At 39.8% G+C, this 17,810-nt stretch overlaps 1 protein-coding gene across 1 annotated transcript; it reads left to right on the top strand.

The window, feature by feature from the left end:
* Positions 1 to 247: 247 nt before the first annotated feature.
* On the top strand, positions 248 to 5,184 carry THAP11 (THAP domain containing 11). The gene has a single exon (XM_044082064.1). The coding sequence runs from the start codon at positions 634 to 636 to the stop codon at positions 1,336 to 1,338; it is 705 nt and encodes a 234-aa protein (XP_043937999.1). The 5' UTR covers positions 248 to 633; the 3' UTR covers positions 1,339 to 5,184.
* Positions 5,185 to 17,810: the final 12,626 nt, after the last annotated feature.

Raw genomic sequence — 17,810 nt, 5'->3', positions numbered from 1 at the left:
CAGTGACTCCTGGATGCAACAGATGCTATCCGTTTTCCTTCAACGCATTAGGTAAGGATCCCCTGTAGCAGAATAGTCCGAAAGGTTTAAATGTAGCGTATGACTGACCTCCCTGACGTCGTGAATTACGACACATGACTGGTATGCATACAGTAAGAGACAGGCGAGACAGTGCAAATGATACAAATATCATTCATACGATTTATTTAGTGCACTACCTAGTAGGTACGTTGTATATAATTCGTGTATTACTTCATACACAGGTAATGGTTTTGCATACAACATCAGAAAATTACACGTAGAACTGGAAATTCCTGTTTAGACTGGGGTGTACATTTTCATGTGTTTATAAGTGAGTGATTCAACAAATCGGAATACAAAATATTAATTTTTAGCTACAGGACTGAGTTCTCAGGACTTGTTCAAATTTGAGCTATCCTATACTCCTGCCACAATGTGTATTCAGAATGACCAGTAGGGTGCGCTACTAACAGGAAGTAGTTAGCATTGTGGGACATGTAGTTCCGCTCCGAGGGCCTCAAACACTGCTGGTTGGGACTGCTAATAAAAGAAAAACAAAACTAAAAGTTTTTACTTGAAAAAAATCGATATTAAGCGCTAGTCCCATTCGCTATGCCCGGTTTCACCTGCTGTGTCCCTGGGTGCTACAACAACTCACATCGGGACAAGGCGCTCCATTTCTACACCTTCCCGAAGGACGCGGAGCTGAGAAAGCAGTGGTTGAAGAACGTCTCGCGCACCGGAGTCAACGGCTGCTTCAGCACCTTTCAACCTACAACCGGCCACCGTGTCTGCAGCGTCCACTTTCAGGGTGGCCGGAAAACGTATAGCATAAGGGTGCCTACTATTTTCCCTCTTCGAGGTGTAAACGAGAAAAAGGGACGAAGAAGCAAAAAGAAATTGGCGGTTGCTGACAACAGGACGGTTGGCTTACAGCGAATAGAAGGCAGCCCTGCCGTTACTGTTGGAGGCTCTGGGGAGGATTTTAAGCCAATTGACTTGACAGTACCGGTGGACGGCAGTACAGGGCCGGGGCTGTCGGTGGTGACGGCATCTGCGGCGAGCAGACTTGGCGTTGGGGATATTTCAGAGACTTTTGACCATTCTTATTCGTTGTCGTCAGGGACCACCTCCGACGAGCTATTGAAAAAGCTGAACGAACAGCGAGACATTATCGCCTTGATGGAGGTGAAGATGAAGGAGATGAAGGGGACCATCCGGCATCTGAAAATCACCGAGGCCAAATTGAAAGAGGAGGTGCGTGAGAAGGACCGGTTGTTGTCCATGGCCGTGATCAGAAAAAAACATGGCATGTGACGTTTTTGGTGGTTAAAAAATATGGACAACGGACACTTTAGACTTAAAACTGTAACGTTTGAGTTGCGCTTTTCTTTTGAAGGTGTGACTTAATTTGCATATGCTTGGTATGGAGGTGTCAACAGAACAGATGGTCCCGAACAGTGATGTCACTTTTCACAAAACGTTGCTTCCATTTCCTTCGGCGGTTTAAGTTAAATGCTGTTTCTTACGTTATAAATATAGTATGACTCAGACGTAAGCGTGGACGATTACAACTGCTGTCAAATGCAGCAGACTTAGTATTTTCCTTTTTTTTATTTGTGTATGGGAGGCTTCGTTGTGCACTTCGACACCCAGTTCTTTTTTGCTATGTGAAGTTTGCTGCACAAGTTCTGATCCCTCAGCGTTTGGATATAATTGTTCATTTTTTTCTGTGTAATGTTCTTACTTTGACTTGCCCAGTTAATCCTACAGGTCCCATCATACTTACGGTCTACATCAGAATTGCAGGAACTACTTGCTGAAGTGGGCATGGATAATGTACTTCTCCCATTACACAATTTTACATTTTAGTTGGTTGTTATGCTGTGCTGCATCGTCCCACCTGCTACACTGTGTTAACGGGTTCTAGTCCAGCAACCTGAAACTTTGTAGAAGATGCTAAGCATATTTGGGCAGTACAAGAAGACCTTTTTAGGGCGTATCAAATAGAAGACAATTTAGTCAGGAGCGTTTTATATCATTGCAACAAAAATTGGTCAGAATAGAGAATAAGCACTAAATATTGTCGTTTATATGTGTAGATTTGCTATTTATCACTGAAACTGTGTTAAAGGTGTGTATTTATTTAATCAGCAGGAGCTGTTTTTAAGGATGAGTCACTGTTAATACTAGCACTCCTGTATGGGTGTTTCTGAGTGGCACATAATTAAATTTCCTTATCTGAGACTGAAACTCTGAAGTGTTGGTGCAAAAATGTTAATCTTGTGCAGGTTTTTTAAAGTGGTACTTAGATGTACTCTTTTATTATGGTTTGGTAAAATCAAATGTAACAAACTGGTTAAAAGTGGTTATTGACTGGGACTTCAGACTCCCTGTTTACAACATATTTTTGTGCATACCAGTGTTTGAAGTGGTCGCTTCCTTTGTCAGTTCATGCTTATTGTATACAATTTCTACATTTCATTTTTTAATTGTGACGTTCTTGGGGTTATACTTTTAGATGAATTGTACTGTGCCCTGAAGGACCTCCTAGTTAGAAGATTTAAACATACAGTCATTTCAGTCAGTTCTGTGTTTTGGATGAGCTAACTTGACAAAGACTTGCTTGTACCACTGTAAGACCATTACATGTGAGGAAGAACTTCCCAGATGGATAAGGGGTGGGGGTGACCTGGCTTGAGTAATGCAGTGCACTGTCTCATGCTGTCATTTTGCTACGTCTAAGGTTTTGAGGTGTTACTGTGTAGTAATCAAGTTGATCTTTTGTTTGTGTCATTTGAGGGGCATTTGGTATAGAGAAGCCAGTATGGCTCTAAGGTTTTTCATGTATTGCTGTTTCAGTGTAGCTTGACTCTAGTGGTTTGTGGTTTTCTTTTTATTTTTCGTAAATGATTGCTAACATTTTCAGATAACTGAAGGTTGCATAATTCTTGATACGGAAGTATAAAATTCCATTTGTCAGTTTTATGACTGGTACCATTGTAAAGCAACGTTACAGCCACTTTGATTGTTCATAATGTACTAATGTTGTGGTTATGGTAGGATAAAATGGCTAGTCTCTGCCTGAGAGATTGTGACCTGCTGCTGAAAAGCTATAAGCTTTGTGGGGCTAGGAGGCTTGACTTTTTTGAGGCCGATTTCTAGACAAATGTCATATCTTTATTTTGAGAGATGCAAAAGACAAGACGGCTGGGAGTAGTATGGTTCTTTTCCTGTTTCTGGCTTCCTGTACATACTTGTGGAGCATAACTTTCCAAGCTCTGAGCTATGTGGATTACAGGTGGTGGCAACCCCTTTTAACCCTGCCATAGTAGATAAACTGAGTGTAGGCATTCACATGGTTGCAGAAAACCCAAATGGTCATAGCAGTGGCTCCATCTGAGGTGTATTTCCTTGAGATTGTCATGTGTTTTGAGAAGTGGGAGAAGACCTGATAATGCATTTTTTAAGTGGGTGTGTAGGTCTTTTCTTTATTTGGGTAAGATAATTTATGTTGGGGAGACCTTTTTATCTATTTATTTTTATTTTTTGGGGGGGGGGTTCTTGATGTTCCTTTGCATTTTGTACAGCTACATTTTAGACTTCCATTTGCAAAGTTATGTTGCTTCTTGTTATATAAAAAGACAGTGTTTTTAACTTGCAGTGGTTATGTTAATGACAGAAAATGGTGTAGTGTTCTGCAACTTAATGTTTTTGAGAATGTTAATCACATGAGGTTTGTTTGGAGAATTCATTTAGCGGAGCAAATTACCTGTTGTATGGTGAATTGTAAGGAAGTAAACAACATTTTTACTTTTGTTTTATGACCCCATTTGAAAACAATAGCTTGTCTGAAAGGTTGTTGGTGATTGTCCCAGTCTAAGCATTACACATTATTCGGCAGCATTCGCTGATCAAAGTTAACCAGAAAGAGTGAATGTGTGGCATTGGTCACTGTGTATTTTGTCTACTGCAAGTGCATTATTCTGATGGGGTTGTCTGTACAATGTCCTTCTTAACTTGTTGCAGTTTTGTAGTCGCTTATGTCATTCTGCATTTTATTCTTTTCTCGGTGAAGTCATGTGATGGTTATGTAACTCGTCACATTTAGGTAGACAATCAACCTAAGTTGGAAAGAGCAGACCATTAGCTTTTAGTGTCATTATTACACTACTTTGTGTTGATATTGGGTAAATAATTCAAACATTTTGCAATTTAGTTTTCTTATGTTTCCTTAACTAACAAATGACTAGACCTCGTTTACAAGCACAGATTTGTCACAGGCAGTCCAGAACTGCTTTGTTGCTTAAACCTGGCTGCAGTGTACAAAAACTGGTCCAGTATTTTAGTTGCTGCTGAACTACAGTTGTTCAGGTCTGCTTTTTACAGTAATGCATTAATTTCACTATTGGTGCTTAACTTTATATATTGTTTTTTACTAGTATTTATTGCTGTTTGAGTGGCAAGATGTATGAAAAACCATCATACCAAAAATACCCTTCTACAATGAATTTAAAAGGGCAGCATGTTGTTTTTGTAGTAAAACATTAAACTAATTTTAAAATAGTGGCATTCTGGGGTAAGTCTAGACACCAGGTATACATCGTGTGTTTTGACCAGGTTACGGCACTGTTTTGGTAAAAAGATCACAAACTTAGTGGCATATCTCAAGACACTCAGGGTGACCATTAACCTGTAAGTATACTGTTATTAAAAGTCACTGTGATTTCAGAGCACATGTTAGTTGTTTTAACATGATACGTTTACATAAAATGAGTATTATTTGCAGCTAACACATCCTGTGTTTTTTTGATGATTAAAGCACTAGTTGCACCTATATTATCATGTAACAGGATAACATTTGTTTTTCAGTCTTCATGGCTTGTCTTTTCATGTGCTCTTGGAACTAATAGATTCTACAGGATTGAAGAAAACTATTGCATAGTCTTACATTGTGAATAGCACTAGAGTATTATTTAAATTTTTTTGTGCCCTTATATGAGTGATACTATCTGTTTGCAACAGTAAAACGAATCAACAAAATACAGGTTTGACTCTGTGGTACTGGTCATACTTTTGGCACTGTTTCAGTGAATAAGCATAGAATATGTCTGAAGTAAAGATGCTGTTATTAATAAAGTGTTACGGCTGTGCAAAGCTGTATTTGGCGTGTACATTTTTTTCTAAACCCTGCAGAAGTCTAGTTATTGCAGTACATATATATTTTGTTGCACTGGAGTACTGTGTCCCATGATGTTATTTTAAAGGTAGTAAATAATCTGTATGAGTAAAGTAGGAAGGTATTCTGTGAAGTAACAGTTGCATCTTGAAATGGGGCAGCCACGGTGGTGCAGTGGTTAGCGATGTCACCTCATAGCAAGAGGTTCCCTAATTCGATCCTCAGCTGGGGTGCCTTCTGTGTGGAGTCTGCATGTCCTCCCTGTGGTTGCGTGGGTTTCCTCCCACATCCCAAAGACATGCTGTAGGTGGATTGGACACTCTAAATTGGCCCTAGGTATGAGTGCGTGTGTGTGCCTTCTGTGGAAGTTTGGGCGCCGGGCTGGCAACTCGACACCGTAAAACTCCACTGCCAATCATGAGCGGGCATGTGATCTGTTGTGGCGACCCCTAACTGGGAAAAGCCGAAAGAAGAAGAAGAACAGTTGCATCTTGAAATGCAAGCATTAACATGGAGAATGAGAGGGTAAATCTGTTGAATCTGCTGAGTATTGCATTTGGCCAAAGGTAGCTACTGAATATTCCTCCAGGAGTATTGCACTACTTTAGAGCCTGTAACTGTTTTTTTTTTTTATTGCCTCTACTGCCACTGTGGCAACAGATTCCAGACGTTTGCTACACTTTCTGTGGAAAAAGTAGTTTTTATGAGCAAGATTACATTTTAAGGTTTACTGGTCCTGCTCTCTTACTTGTCTCGTCCTTTTCTTTGATGATATGGTACATAAGTAATCTATCTCTTGTGTATTAAAATGTAGACTTCACTTAACCTATTTTCATATGCCATGATATGCATTCCCTCACTGTACTAGACATCTTCCTCTTGGCTGTCCAGCTGAGAAACGTATCCTTTTGTTTAAAGTCTCCAGAACTGTCCCCTCTTTCCTAGCTATGGTCAAACCAGTGCACAACATAGGGGCATTATCACCTTTCTGTCTGGATTTAACTAGCTGTACATTCTGCAGCATTTGATTTGCCTTTGTAGCTGTAATTTCTATTTGAATCTTGGTTTGTTTTTTGCAGTGCTCATTATTGATTTTTTTACTTGGGCCTTGCCCAGTAGCAGCCAAACTAAGAACAATTTTTACAGGTGGACCTGAGATATGTTTATGTATTTATTTATTTAAATATTTGTATTTCTTTTCTGGATGAGCATTGATTTTTCATAGACTTTTTTCAGACTCTGCCCAGGAGCGCTGACTGGAAAAGTGACATTGTCGAAGTGTTATGGTACTACTTCTAATCTATAATTAGGCCCCAAAACTAATCCACTACACCTAAATGCACAAATCCTTCTACATACTCACATGACTACTAATTCTACCTGTAGAAAATAAGACCTTTTATTCCTAAACGTGAATCTCGGGAGCATAGTGAACAAAACACACAAATTTCATGCAGGTCTCTCTCTTCTCCACTGATCTAGTAACTGCAACTGAAAACTGGTTAAAGTCTGACATAAGTGACAATGAAATTTTAATTCCAGGCTTACAGCAGCTGTAGATTGGACAGATTAAACAAATGCGGTGGAGGTCTAGATATTATTTACAAAAGCACACTCAAACTTCAACATCTAGAACCTAATCCTCATAAGTGAAATAAACTTCCAGAAATCCAGAACTATTACAGCAGTCTGCATCCCTCCTGGTAACAATCCCACCTTAATTGAGGACTTTCTCCACTGGTAGTCTTTTAACATTCTCTCTAGAAACTGTTGTAATGGGTGACTTCAATACAGACTGCCTTTCCTGCACTTCAGACAATCCTACAAATTTCATTAACTTATATGCAGTCTCCCAGTTAATTCAGTCTCCAACTAGAATTGACAAAAAAACCTAACAAGCCACTACTAGACTGGATATTGACCAATAAATCAAATTTTGCCTCCCAGATACTGTTGGTGACCATCTACCCACCTACCTCGTCAGGTAATCTTTACAGTTTCCTTAAATACTACATATAGACAAATTTGCAACAGAAAAAAATTCTCACTTCAAACATTCGTATCAACCTTACAGCAATGCAACTGCCCCACCCCATTACTCTCTCTCCTGCTAGATAATGCCATATCATATTTTAATAATACAGTTTTTAGACATACTCAACAGTCAAGCACCACCTAGAACCATTAGAATTAAGACGGACTATGCTCCCTGGATAACTAAGGAAACTAAGCTGTTACTTTAAACCAGAGATAAAGCTTGGGCAGACTACCGAACCAACAAAAATCAAACCACTCTAGGTAATTAACTAGCAACTAAGAAATAAAGCCAAGAAGCAGAACAAAAATGACAAAAAATCATATTACATTGCAACACAACACTAATATAAAAACAACTCCAAAACGTTTTTGGCTGCCATAAATCAACTGTTAAAGCCAGGTTAGTCCATAACTCTAACATCTACCACTACAAACAATATAGACAGTATTGCCAATCAGTAATACATATTTCATTGGCTCCATATTAGCGTTGACCAACACTAACAACAATTCTCTTCTTGCCATTCCTATTAATACATTATATCCATCCAAATGCCCTTTCCTCCAGTTATATGCAAACCAGTACCATAAAGAAATTACTTACTTAGACCTACTTCTCTTGCTGTTGATAATTTACCATCTGAATAGCTCAAAATAGCTGCTGACAATATCTCCTATCCAATCTCCATTTTGATCCCAAAATCTGGAAAATAGCCTACATCACACCACTTCATAAAGGAGGGACATGTTCATAGGTGTGTACTAGGCTAATGGCCCTGGAGCCTTTACAAGCCTAGCCCATAGGATTTCCCTGGCATCATACCACCCAACTTTAGTTCCTAGTGCCTCTGTCGAGTAGAGCCACTGGAGTGATCCCCAGCGTGAATTTTCTATTTCCCATCCACTCATCAAAATTTCTCTTGAAAAGGGCCAGTGAGGTGCTCTGCTTGACATGTATGGGAAGTCTATTCCATGGGCAGTCTCTGGATTATGAACCTGTCCCTCCAGCATGTTCTATTGATTGTGGTAATGAGGTTGAGGTCTGTGGAGCGTGTGGTGCAGAGTGATTGAGATTTCTTTAGATGTAGCATTTCTAACCAAGCTGGGTCAGACATGGCTTTTGTAAGTCAAGCAGAGATCACCTCTAAGTGGGTGATATGAGACCGAGAATAGTTGGAGTTTTGAGTTTGTCCATATAGGACAAGTGTTTAAGGCCTAGGATCCTCTTTGTGAGGTACTTTTGCAGCCTCTCCAGTTGTTGCAGGTGTCTAGTGAGGTACATGCCAAATGGGGGATTGTACTCTGGCCTAATGAGGGTAGAGTAGAGGGAGACAATGACCTCTCTCTTCCTGGATGCAAAACCCTTTGTAATGGGATGTGCCAATAAAAGGATTTTCTGACCACACTGGCAACTTGGTGGTTAAGAGATGTTGCTGTCAACCTTTGTTCCCAGATATCTTTTATAACACCGTCTGTGTTCAGTGGACTACCATCAATGTGGTAATTCAAGGGAACCAGATTTTTCCCAGTGGGGATGAAGGCACATTTTTTGGCTTAAGGCAATGGTTCTGACACCAGTCATTCATCTCACTGAGGTCTTGCTGCAGGATGTCAACATCACTTGGGGAGTTGATAATAGCTCACAACTTGCAATCATCTGCAAACTTTGTCAGCCAGAGTCCCTTCGTGTTGGCCTGGACTTCAGAGAAGTAGATACCAAACGGGAGAGGACCCAAGACCGAACCCTGTGGGACTCCACTCGTGACTGGTCGGCGTCTGACTTGGAGTCGGCTACTTTCAAACTGTGGGTTCTGTGAGCCAGTTTGCAACCCACCTAGTGATATAGGAGTTGATGCCTAGCTTAGTAAGTTTTTCTGTGATTTCTGATTGGGGAATGGTATCAAGGGCCTTGGCCAGATCAAGGTAGGCTGTATGAACCACCTTACCTTCATCCACAGCTCTGGTGACTGACTCAAAGAAGTCGACCAAGTTGAGCAGGCATGTTCTACCCTTCACAAAACCAAACTGTGTAGGATCCAGAGTTTGGAGATTCCCTATATCCTTATTTATTAGGTCCATGATGATGCGTTCCATAGCTTTGCATATCAGACTCGTCAGGCTAATGGTGCGATAGTTCCCGGGATCTGTATTTGCTCCTCTGTGGAGAGGGATGACTGTAGCAGTGCGCTATTCGGTAGGGACAAAGCCTGAGGTGAGGCTGTGATTGAACAGGGCACACAGGTGAGGTCCCAGTTCACTCTGTAGTTAATGTAGAACACAGCCAGGAATAATGTCAGGTCCCTTAGAAGCTATTCTTGGCCTTGGACAGTGCTGTTTTAACCTGTGCAGCAGTAATACTGGGTGCCTGGCAATCTACTGGTAACATGATTGGTCCTTTGGGGGGGGGGGAGTAAAGTTAGCATTGAATTTGTCCATCAGATTTGCAATATCTGTTGGCTTGGTATAGGAGGTACCATTGTGCAGTAGCTCAGAGCAAATCTGGGTATTGCCATGGGGAGGGGGTACCATTGTGCAGTAGCTCAGAGCAAATTTGGGTATTGCCATGGGGATTCTTTACTTAACTATAGGCCTTGTGGTTTTCTCTACTATCTGCTGTAATTCTGTTTCATAGCTAGCTTTAGAGGATTTGATGAGGGATCTCAACTTTTTGTTGAGGCTGATAAGGGAGTTTTTCCAGTCTTGGGACTTCACCATCAGTGTCCTTCTCCTGCTGTAGAGTGAGTTTGTGGCAGGGGACCATCAGATTGGCTTCCTTTTTTTGAGGAGAGCGTCTTAGTTCTATTGGGCGTGGCGAGATCCATGCATTTGTGTGTGTGTTCGTATAGTGCATTGGTGTATGATTTGGTGGTCATGCATCCTGAGGTTTTTCATGGTAGTCACCTTTGTTGGGGTGGGAGGGATGAGGATTTCCAAGGCGATTAGCTTGTGATGGGATCTAACCAGGGAGGAGTTAATTATTGTTGTAGAGCAACGGTCACCCATGTTAGTAATGACCAGGTCAAGGATGTTGCTACTTCTAGTTGGGAGTAAGAACAAGCTGATCCAGGGCATTGGAATTAATGAATTCCAGAAAGCATTGGGCAAGTGTATTGGTACATGAATAGTTTTCCCATTTAATGGAGGGGTAGTTGAACTCGCCCAGTATGAGAGTGTTAAGTTGGCCCCTAATATTCTCCAGGGTGCTTAGGAATGTGGAGTGTGAATCTTGGGACATGGTTGGGGACCTGTAGCAGGCTACGACCTGAATCGCTGTCTTACCCAATGTTAGTTGCACCTGAAGTATCTCAGGTGTGTTATGTTGGGTTACCAGTCTGGAGGTGCGCATCCTTTATGAATATTGAAACACCACCACTTTCAGAGCTTCGGTCCAAGTTCTGGGGCCGAAAGGTGTGGCATGAGTTGCAGCCTGGTAGCGCAGGGGTGCTTTCTGCTGCCTTGAACCAGGTCTCTGTTACAGCACAAATGTTTATGTTCCCCATTTTAAGGAGTGCTTAGAGCGAGTGCATTTTGAGATTTAGACTTCTAGCGTTGAGCAGCATGACCCTCAAATTGCATTTGTTTGTAGCTGTTACAGTGGTAATTTTAATTTCTGGGTTGTGTGTGTCAAGTTGCTTTCCAAACCTTGCCAACCTTGTATATCACACATTCTGGCAGGAGAATGGCTTGAAGATGAGCCGTTTCTCTTGTTCGGAATGTGGTTGTGATAATACACAAGTACCCTTTTGTGTACTACAATAATTGCTACAAAAATTCTGGGAAGTGCTAAACTAACAAGCTAGTAAAAGTGCAGGAGAGGAGAGAACTAGCAGATTTAATGGAAAATTTGAAGAGCAGACTTTGGCACTGCTCGGAAGCTTACAAACAGTCCTGGATACAGCAAATATGTATTGGACTAGATTAGTTACAGGAAAGGTGAGAAACAAGTGCAGATGTGGGCTTTTAAACCAGAAAATTGAAAGAGATGGAAAAACTGCCCAAACGGCCAATAAAGTACAATTTCTGGGCCAGAAACCACTCCTCTTGTGGCAGATAAACTACCTAGTGCTTGCCACTCCCACTGATAAGTTAGAAGGCTTCCCTCCAACACAGAAAGGCTTGGGGTGGGGGGGGGGGGCTCAGAAGCTTACCAACAGGCTTGGATACAGCAAGTCTGTATCTGGACTAAACTAATTACAGGAAAGGAGGTTAGAAATGTTTTTTTTTTTTTTTTTTTGTTACAGAAAAGCAGCTAAAACAGCAGTAAATACAATTCAAATGCAGTATAGGCAAGCACTTGTGTAGCAGTATTACAGCAAATACAGTTTAAGTAAATGTAATTAAATTAACAAATGACTAAAACCAAGTGCAGAAGGCAGTAAATTAGAAAGCTACTAACGAGCAGTAATAAGTGCAGAGTAAGAGCAACTGAGCAGATAGCATGCAGAACAGCTGAATAAAGTATATTTTATATATATACACACACATATACATACACACGCACGTATAGATTTTTTTTTTTTTTTGAGGGAGGCTACAGGGTTGTCCTTCCCAAATACTCTTTGTACACAGTGGATACAGCTGAAGAGATGGGACTAGTAAGAGTGCCTGAAATCAGAATATGATTTCACTGCACTCAGTTGAGTGAGCAAATGAGATGGGCCCAGGAGTATCCAAATACAAATTTATAAGAGGGGCGGGCAATTTCAAAGCCACCAAGATTAACAGGGAGGGAAGGTGGGGAACTGACTGTAGAGAGAGAGAGAGAGACCACAATATTCAATTCAATTAATATTTAGTGAAAAAAAAATGCAGTACTATATGAAAAGGTGCAGGTAAGTGTACATAAATTCGCCTGTGTGTACAGTCGATTGCAGGTAGATCTTAGCCAGCCAAAGCTCAGATGTTTTAGTACAGAACTTTCTAATCTTAAGCCAATAGCAGTCTTCTCTACTTTCAAAAAATTTAGCAAATAGTGCAAGAATTGGGAATGCATGCATTTTTCTATCAAATAACCTTCTAACTAGTTCCCATCATGGCTTCCGACCCCACCATAGTACAACTACAGCTCTCCTAAACTTCACAAACGCCATCAGCCAATACAGAAATGTTTGTTATCTAGTCTCCTTCATATTCCTAGACCTGTACAAAGCATTTGATATCGTCTCTCACCAAAGAGGACTTGATGAACTTTCTCCCTTCATTTAAGGCATACATCCCTCATGTGGTTCCAGAGGTACCTGTCTGGCAGGCAATAAGATGTAAAATGGTAGCATGATTATCCTGTCCGTTACCTGTTCCACAGGGTTCTATCTTAGGTCCACTTCTATTTAGCACTTTCATCAACAGGCTCCACGCTGCAACTCACCTAGCAAAATTTCACAGTATGCAGATGAGTCCACACTAATTTGTTCTGCCCCTTCACTCTTTAAACTCTTAGAAGTAACCCAACTTTCTTTCACAGCAATTGAATCTTGGCTGTCTGACTCTTAGTTAATTTTGAATCGCAACAAAACCAAACTTATGATTTTTTTTCCAAGTAGTAAAACTTCAGATTAGCATTCCCTTTTTCAGGTATATGCATCTAACAATTCCAAGATTGAACCTGTATCACACACTAAGCAACTTGGAGTTACAATCGATAACATGAGATTTGACTAACACTTGTCTCTTACCTTAAAGTGCATACTAAACTAGGTTCATTTTACAGAATGAAACCTTACCCCACAAACTTCACAAGACAATCTACTGCCAGGACTCATCTACTCTTCTTTATGCCTCTCCTGTCTTCACCAATCTGAAGAAAACTGATTTAATAAAACTAGATGCTTGTTTTAATACGATTGGTAAATGATTCCATCAATGCACTGCCTTACTCCAACTAAACTGGCTTGTTAACCTAATTACCTAATTTGCACCCAACTTTCAATGGCCCGTGGCATAATATCCCAGCCTGACAAGAGTCCAGCACTCCGTTATCTACTTCAGCCTCAATCTAACAGAAGACAGTTGAGCTCTAAAAGCCATCTATTACAAGTCACAAAAGTTAACAGTCACTTTGAAGAATCTCTCTACTCTAATCAAATCTCTATGACTTGGAACTTAAATCCCCAGCACATCCTAACCACTGCCAATCTCTGTGTTACATCTATTTAATTCTTGGCTCTGCTGTTGTGTAACTCCTAGTTTACTTTCATTCCCTTTTGTCTAATTCCTGGCTGACATCCAGTTTGTGTATAACTCTGCATATATATTATGTATACATTTTGTATATAAATCTTTTGTTTACATTACTACTGAATAAAATTACAATCTGTCTTTTATTTGTATCTATTGGGGCTTTTCCCCCTGGAACTCCACTGAAAGTGGGCCTGTGCACAGTCGGACTATCCCAGTAAGCAAATGTCAAATAAAATAATTAAGATCTAGTCTGCTACTTCCGTCCACTTACCAAATGTGAAATTAATTTCAGTGTACAACCAAGTTACTTGATGAAATGAGGAGTGTATGCTAAGAAGTGTTCTGTAGTCCGGGTAGTAACATTGTAATTTCTGTGCAAGTATGAATTACTTTAACACTTGGTTTTCCACTGTTTATGAAAAAAAATTCATCCACACAAGTTTAATTGTATGTTACTTAAAACCATAATGATCTTTATTTTTACCCTGTTGAAGTGAGTGCTAAGGCATAATTAGCAGGTGACAGACGTGTAAGGAACTACCTCCTTTACGTGTTTGTACTTCTAGTGTTATGAGAAGCAGCAATAGTGATAATCAGTGATGTGAAAATCTGCGATTGTAGTTTGACCATGGCAGAGCACCGCCATCAGGATTAGACATAACTGATGTAGTCCAGCAGGGACAGAAGTTCTACAAATGAAAGCTGGTGATGCCAAGCTATTTCTTTAGATAATGTTGAGTTGGACTGGGCTGCATCATCTCCTGAACTAATATGTAAGCAGTTGGACATTTCACATCTTGTGCCCCCTAGTTGTTAAAAGGACAATCCCAGAGTCTATAATTCTGACAGAAACTTGTTCTGATACCTCCCAGTTGTCACCACCCACTTGCCATGTCATCATCAACCCTACTCCTGTTTTCAGTTTACTTTATGCAACCCTGTTGTTATTCTCTCTAGTGAGCACAATTAACAATATTCAGTTCCTGTCCCAGCTTTCAGTCCCCAGTCACTGGGAAACTGTTATTACATTTTTGTGTGCGTTTGTGGTGGGGGTGGTTAGGCAAGACTCTGCGTTTACTTTTTATGAACTCCTCAAAAAGCTTATCTTAGTTGAGAAGTTCTTTATTTTATTTATTCTACATAGTGTAATTGTGAGCAGTACAGACAAAACAGTACAATTTAGTGAATTCATACTAAATCTTTGCAGTCTGACATATTTTTCTCACTCCATAGTAAAGCAGTTTCAAAATTGGTATGTATAAGTATCACAGGTTGCCGTACTGTAATGCCCCCATTGTGTCTGTAAGTTTTGGACTTCGTTTAAATGACTCTTGCTTTATCACGCACTTTTTTTTTTTTTTTTTTTTTTTTTTTACAGTTGGTTAGAAGACCATTACAGTAGTATTAAGAGAACAAAAAAAGGCTGCTTCTATTACTGTTAGAAACTTGCATCATTCTATTGCTTTCTGCGGACCAAGTGGCAGTCATGCATAACATCATAGCACTTAGCTAGCATTCAAAAATCCACACAAAATAACATATGAAATGAACAGAAAACTCAGTTTACTAACTTTTTAAAATGAGAGACCAGTAAGCACAGGAGCAAGCCAAGGCTAATAAAAAGATACACATATGCAAAGTGACACAATCCAATTCACGAAATCCACAGGAACAGCAATTGTTAAAAGTCCAAATCGATTTATTAAAATACAGAACTGGTGAGCACTTTCACCAACAGGGCTTCTTCAGACCAAAAACATCTCCACTTGTAAAGCACATATATAAATACACCTATTAATTAATCCAGTTAGCTAAAATATGACATAACATCCTGCATTTTAAAAATTCTGTAAAATATATACATTTGTTAAAATGCATTTCAAGCATCAAATACATAATAGATGGTGTCAAAATATAAACATTTTACATAAATATATTTTGTATAAAAAAAATATATCATATAAAACTTTCAGTATTTAATTTTCAATTTCCTGTTCTTTAACACAGGTCTTAAAGGTACCCTATCATTCAGGGCCATGCTTTTTATCTGCTCTGAGCCTGATAATCCACTTCAACTCCCATATTTCAGTATAGTTCCTAACACCCCCCCCCCCGTGTGCTTGAGTGTGTTAACTTGCATGACCAAAAACCTGAAGCTGTGTTGTTCATTGATTTCCAGTACATGTTTCGACAGGGCATTAACGTCCGATTTAATACGAATGTGGTACATTTGTTCCCTCACTCTGTCTCTTAACCTATTTGTCTTCCCAACATAAAATGCAAAACATGATGTACAACTAGCCAAATAAACAACATGCTCGGTTAAACAATCGGCCTTAATCTTGAACTTAAAATATTGCTTAGTAATCGGGTGGGTGAAAGTGGCACTACTATCCATGTACATATAGAAATTACACCTGTTACATGGTGAGATACAACACTGTAATAGTTCATTCGATACAGTAGGTAAATCCCTTGGAAAACACAATAATCTTTGTAAATTCATTCAATTCCTGTAAAGAAATCATGGTTGGTCTTCTAAAATGTCCCTAATGTTGGGATCCACTGTGAGCACTTAGAAAAGATATCTTTAATATTGTCCTGATGTGTAAAACAAAGACACCTTTACATCTGTTCTCCGTGAAGGCACACACTCAGGGCCACTAATCCCCACACAATCAGTCATCCCTCTGTCAGCAAAATACAGGCAGGCTCTACCTCCCCTCATAAGGTCCACTCCTTCAAAGCCCTCCATCACTTCATCCAACTTATAAGATCTAGCTATCAACCTATCTTTCAGGTTCAACAACTCACCGTCAAACCCTTCATTGGTGGGGTTAAGTCGTGAAGCCCTCATAGCTTGTCCTCTAATAACATTTTTAAACATGTATCTGGGACGCGTACTCTCCCTATGCAAAAGGGTGTTCTTATGACATGATTTTCTAAAAACTCCAGTATTCAACATCCCATTTTCCAACTTTTCTTTATATACATCCAAATAAGCAATCCAGGAGTCTGACTTCTCCGTAGTAAATTTCAGTTAATGTGTAAGTGCATTAATTTCACCAAAGAAATTTTGTAATTGGTTATCATCACTCCTCCACAATAAAAACAGGTCATCTACAAAACGTGTATAAAGAAATCAAATGACTCTGGAAACTGTGCAAAGGAAACAACTTTTCTTTTTCCCAATCAGCCATTACCAAGTTGGCGTAGCTATTGGCACATGAGGTGCCCATAGCCACGCCATCTTTCTGGATGTATATCTGGTCATCAAACAAGAAAACGTTATTCTCTAAAACTGCTTCTAATAGAGAGCAAAGCAGATATATAAAAGGGGTTGTAGCCAGTATTGTCCCTCAAACATCTCTGTATGATCTCAAGACCTTCAGTGTTAGGAATAACTGTGAACAGTGATTGGACATCTAATGTCACTAGTGTACACTGAGGGTCACTAGGTAACAATGTTGTTTTAGCATACAGATTCAACAAAAACTGTTGTGTCCTTAAATATATGTGAATATTTTTCACTACTGGTCTTAAATACTTCTCGAGGTACAATGACATTGGTTCGGTCACCCAACCCCTGCCTGCCACAACAGGTCTCATGGGGGCGTGCACATCATCCTTGTGGATGCTCCCAAAAGTCCACAAGGATCCTTGGACGTCTTCGAAAAAGTGACCAATGCAAGACAAAACAGTTCACACAGCCTACCTCAACTTGGTCACTGCTGTTGGCACAATCGCCCACTTGGGTATCATTGACAAACTTACCCAGTTGAAAGCATTTGACAGTATCCCTGATTCATGGATAAGAGTGCTTAAAAATGTATAAGATGCACTGCACACTGATCGAGAACATTAAAGTGACCATGAAACTGTGGCAGACCACTTTGCAATTGAAGCATGATAAAGGACAAATTGTTATCCCAGGGATAAAAAATCAAAGGGGGATATTCCAGGGTGACTCTCTTCACCTTTACTATTCTGCCTTGCCCTTAATCCATTAAGCTGTTTACTCAACATCTTAGGCCATGGCTATAATCTGGATCCTAGAAAACAACAAAGTATAAAGACTTCTCAGCGTCAATGATTTAAAACTGTATAGCTCATCAGATGAGGAATTGAAAACACAACTGTAAGTTGTCAAAACTTTTCCAGATATAAAAATGTCATTTGGTTTTGATAAATGTGCAAAAACAACCTTTAAAGCAGGAAAACTGCAACACCAGGAAAACAGTTTGGGACAAAAATTTGATGTAAAGGAACTTGAACAAGGAGGAGTGTATAAATATTTGGGAATTGATGAAGCAAAAATAATAAAAATAATAAGGTGTTCCACCGAGCCAAGTTCAATGAAAGTAACGTACTTTATTTGGACAGAAATAAAACAACG

The sequence above is a fragment of the Protopterus annectens genome, chromosome 8.part1 (assembly GCF_019279795.1).
Source record: "Protopterus annectens isolate FY-2018-M chromosome 8.part1, PAN1.0, whole genome shotgun sequence".
Lineage (NCBI taxonomy): Eukaryota > Metazoa > Chordata > Ceratodontiformes > Protopteridae > Protopterus > Protopterus annectens.
This window is presented reverse-complemented; position numbering and strand designations above follow the sequence as displayed.

Coding starts and splice junctions, on each gene's coding strand:
- THAP11 (XM_044082064.1), top strand. CDS start 634: ATGCCCGGTTTCACCTGCTGTGTCCCTGGGTGCTACAACAACTCACAT.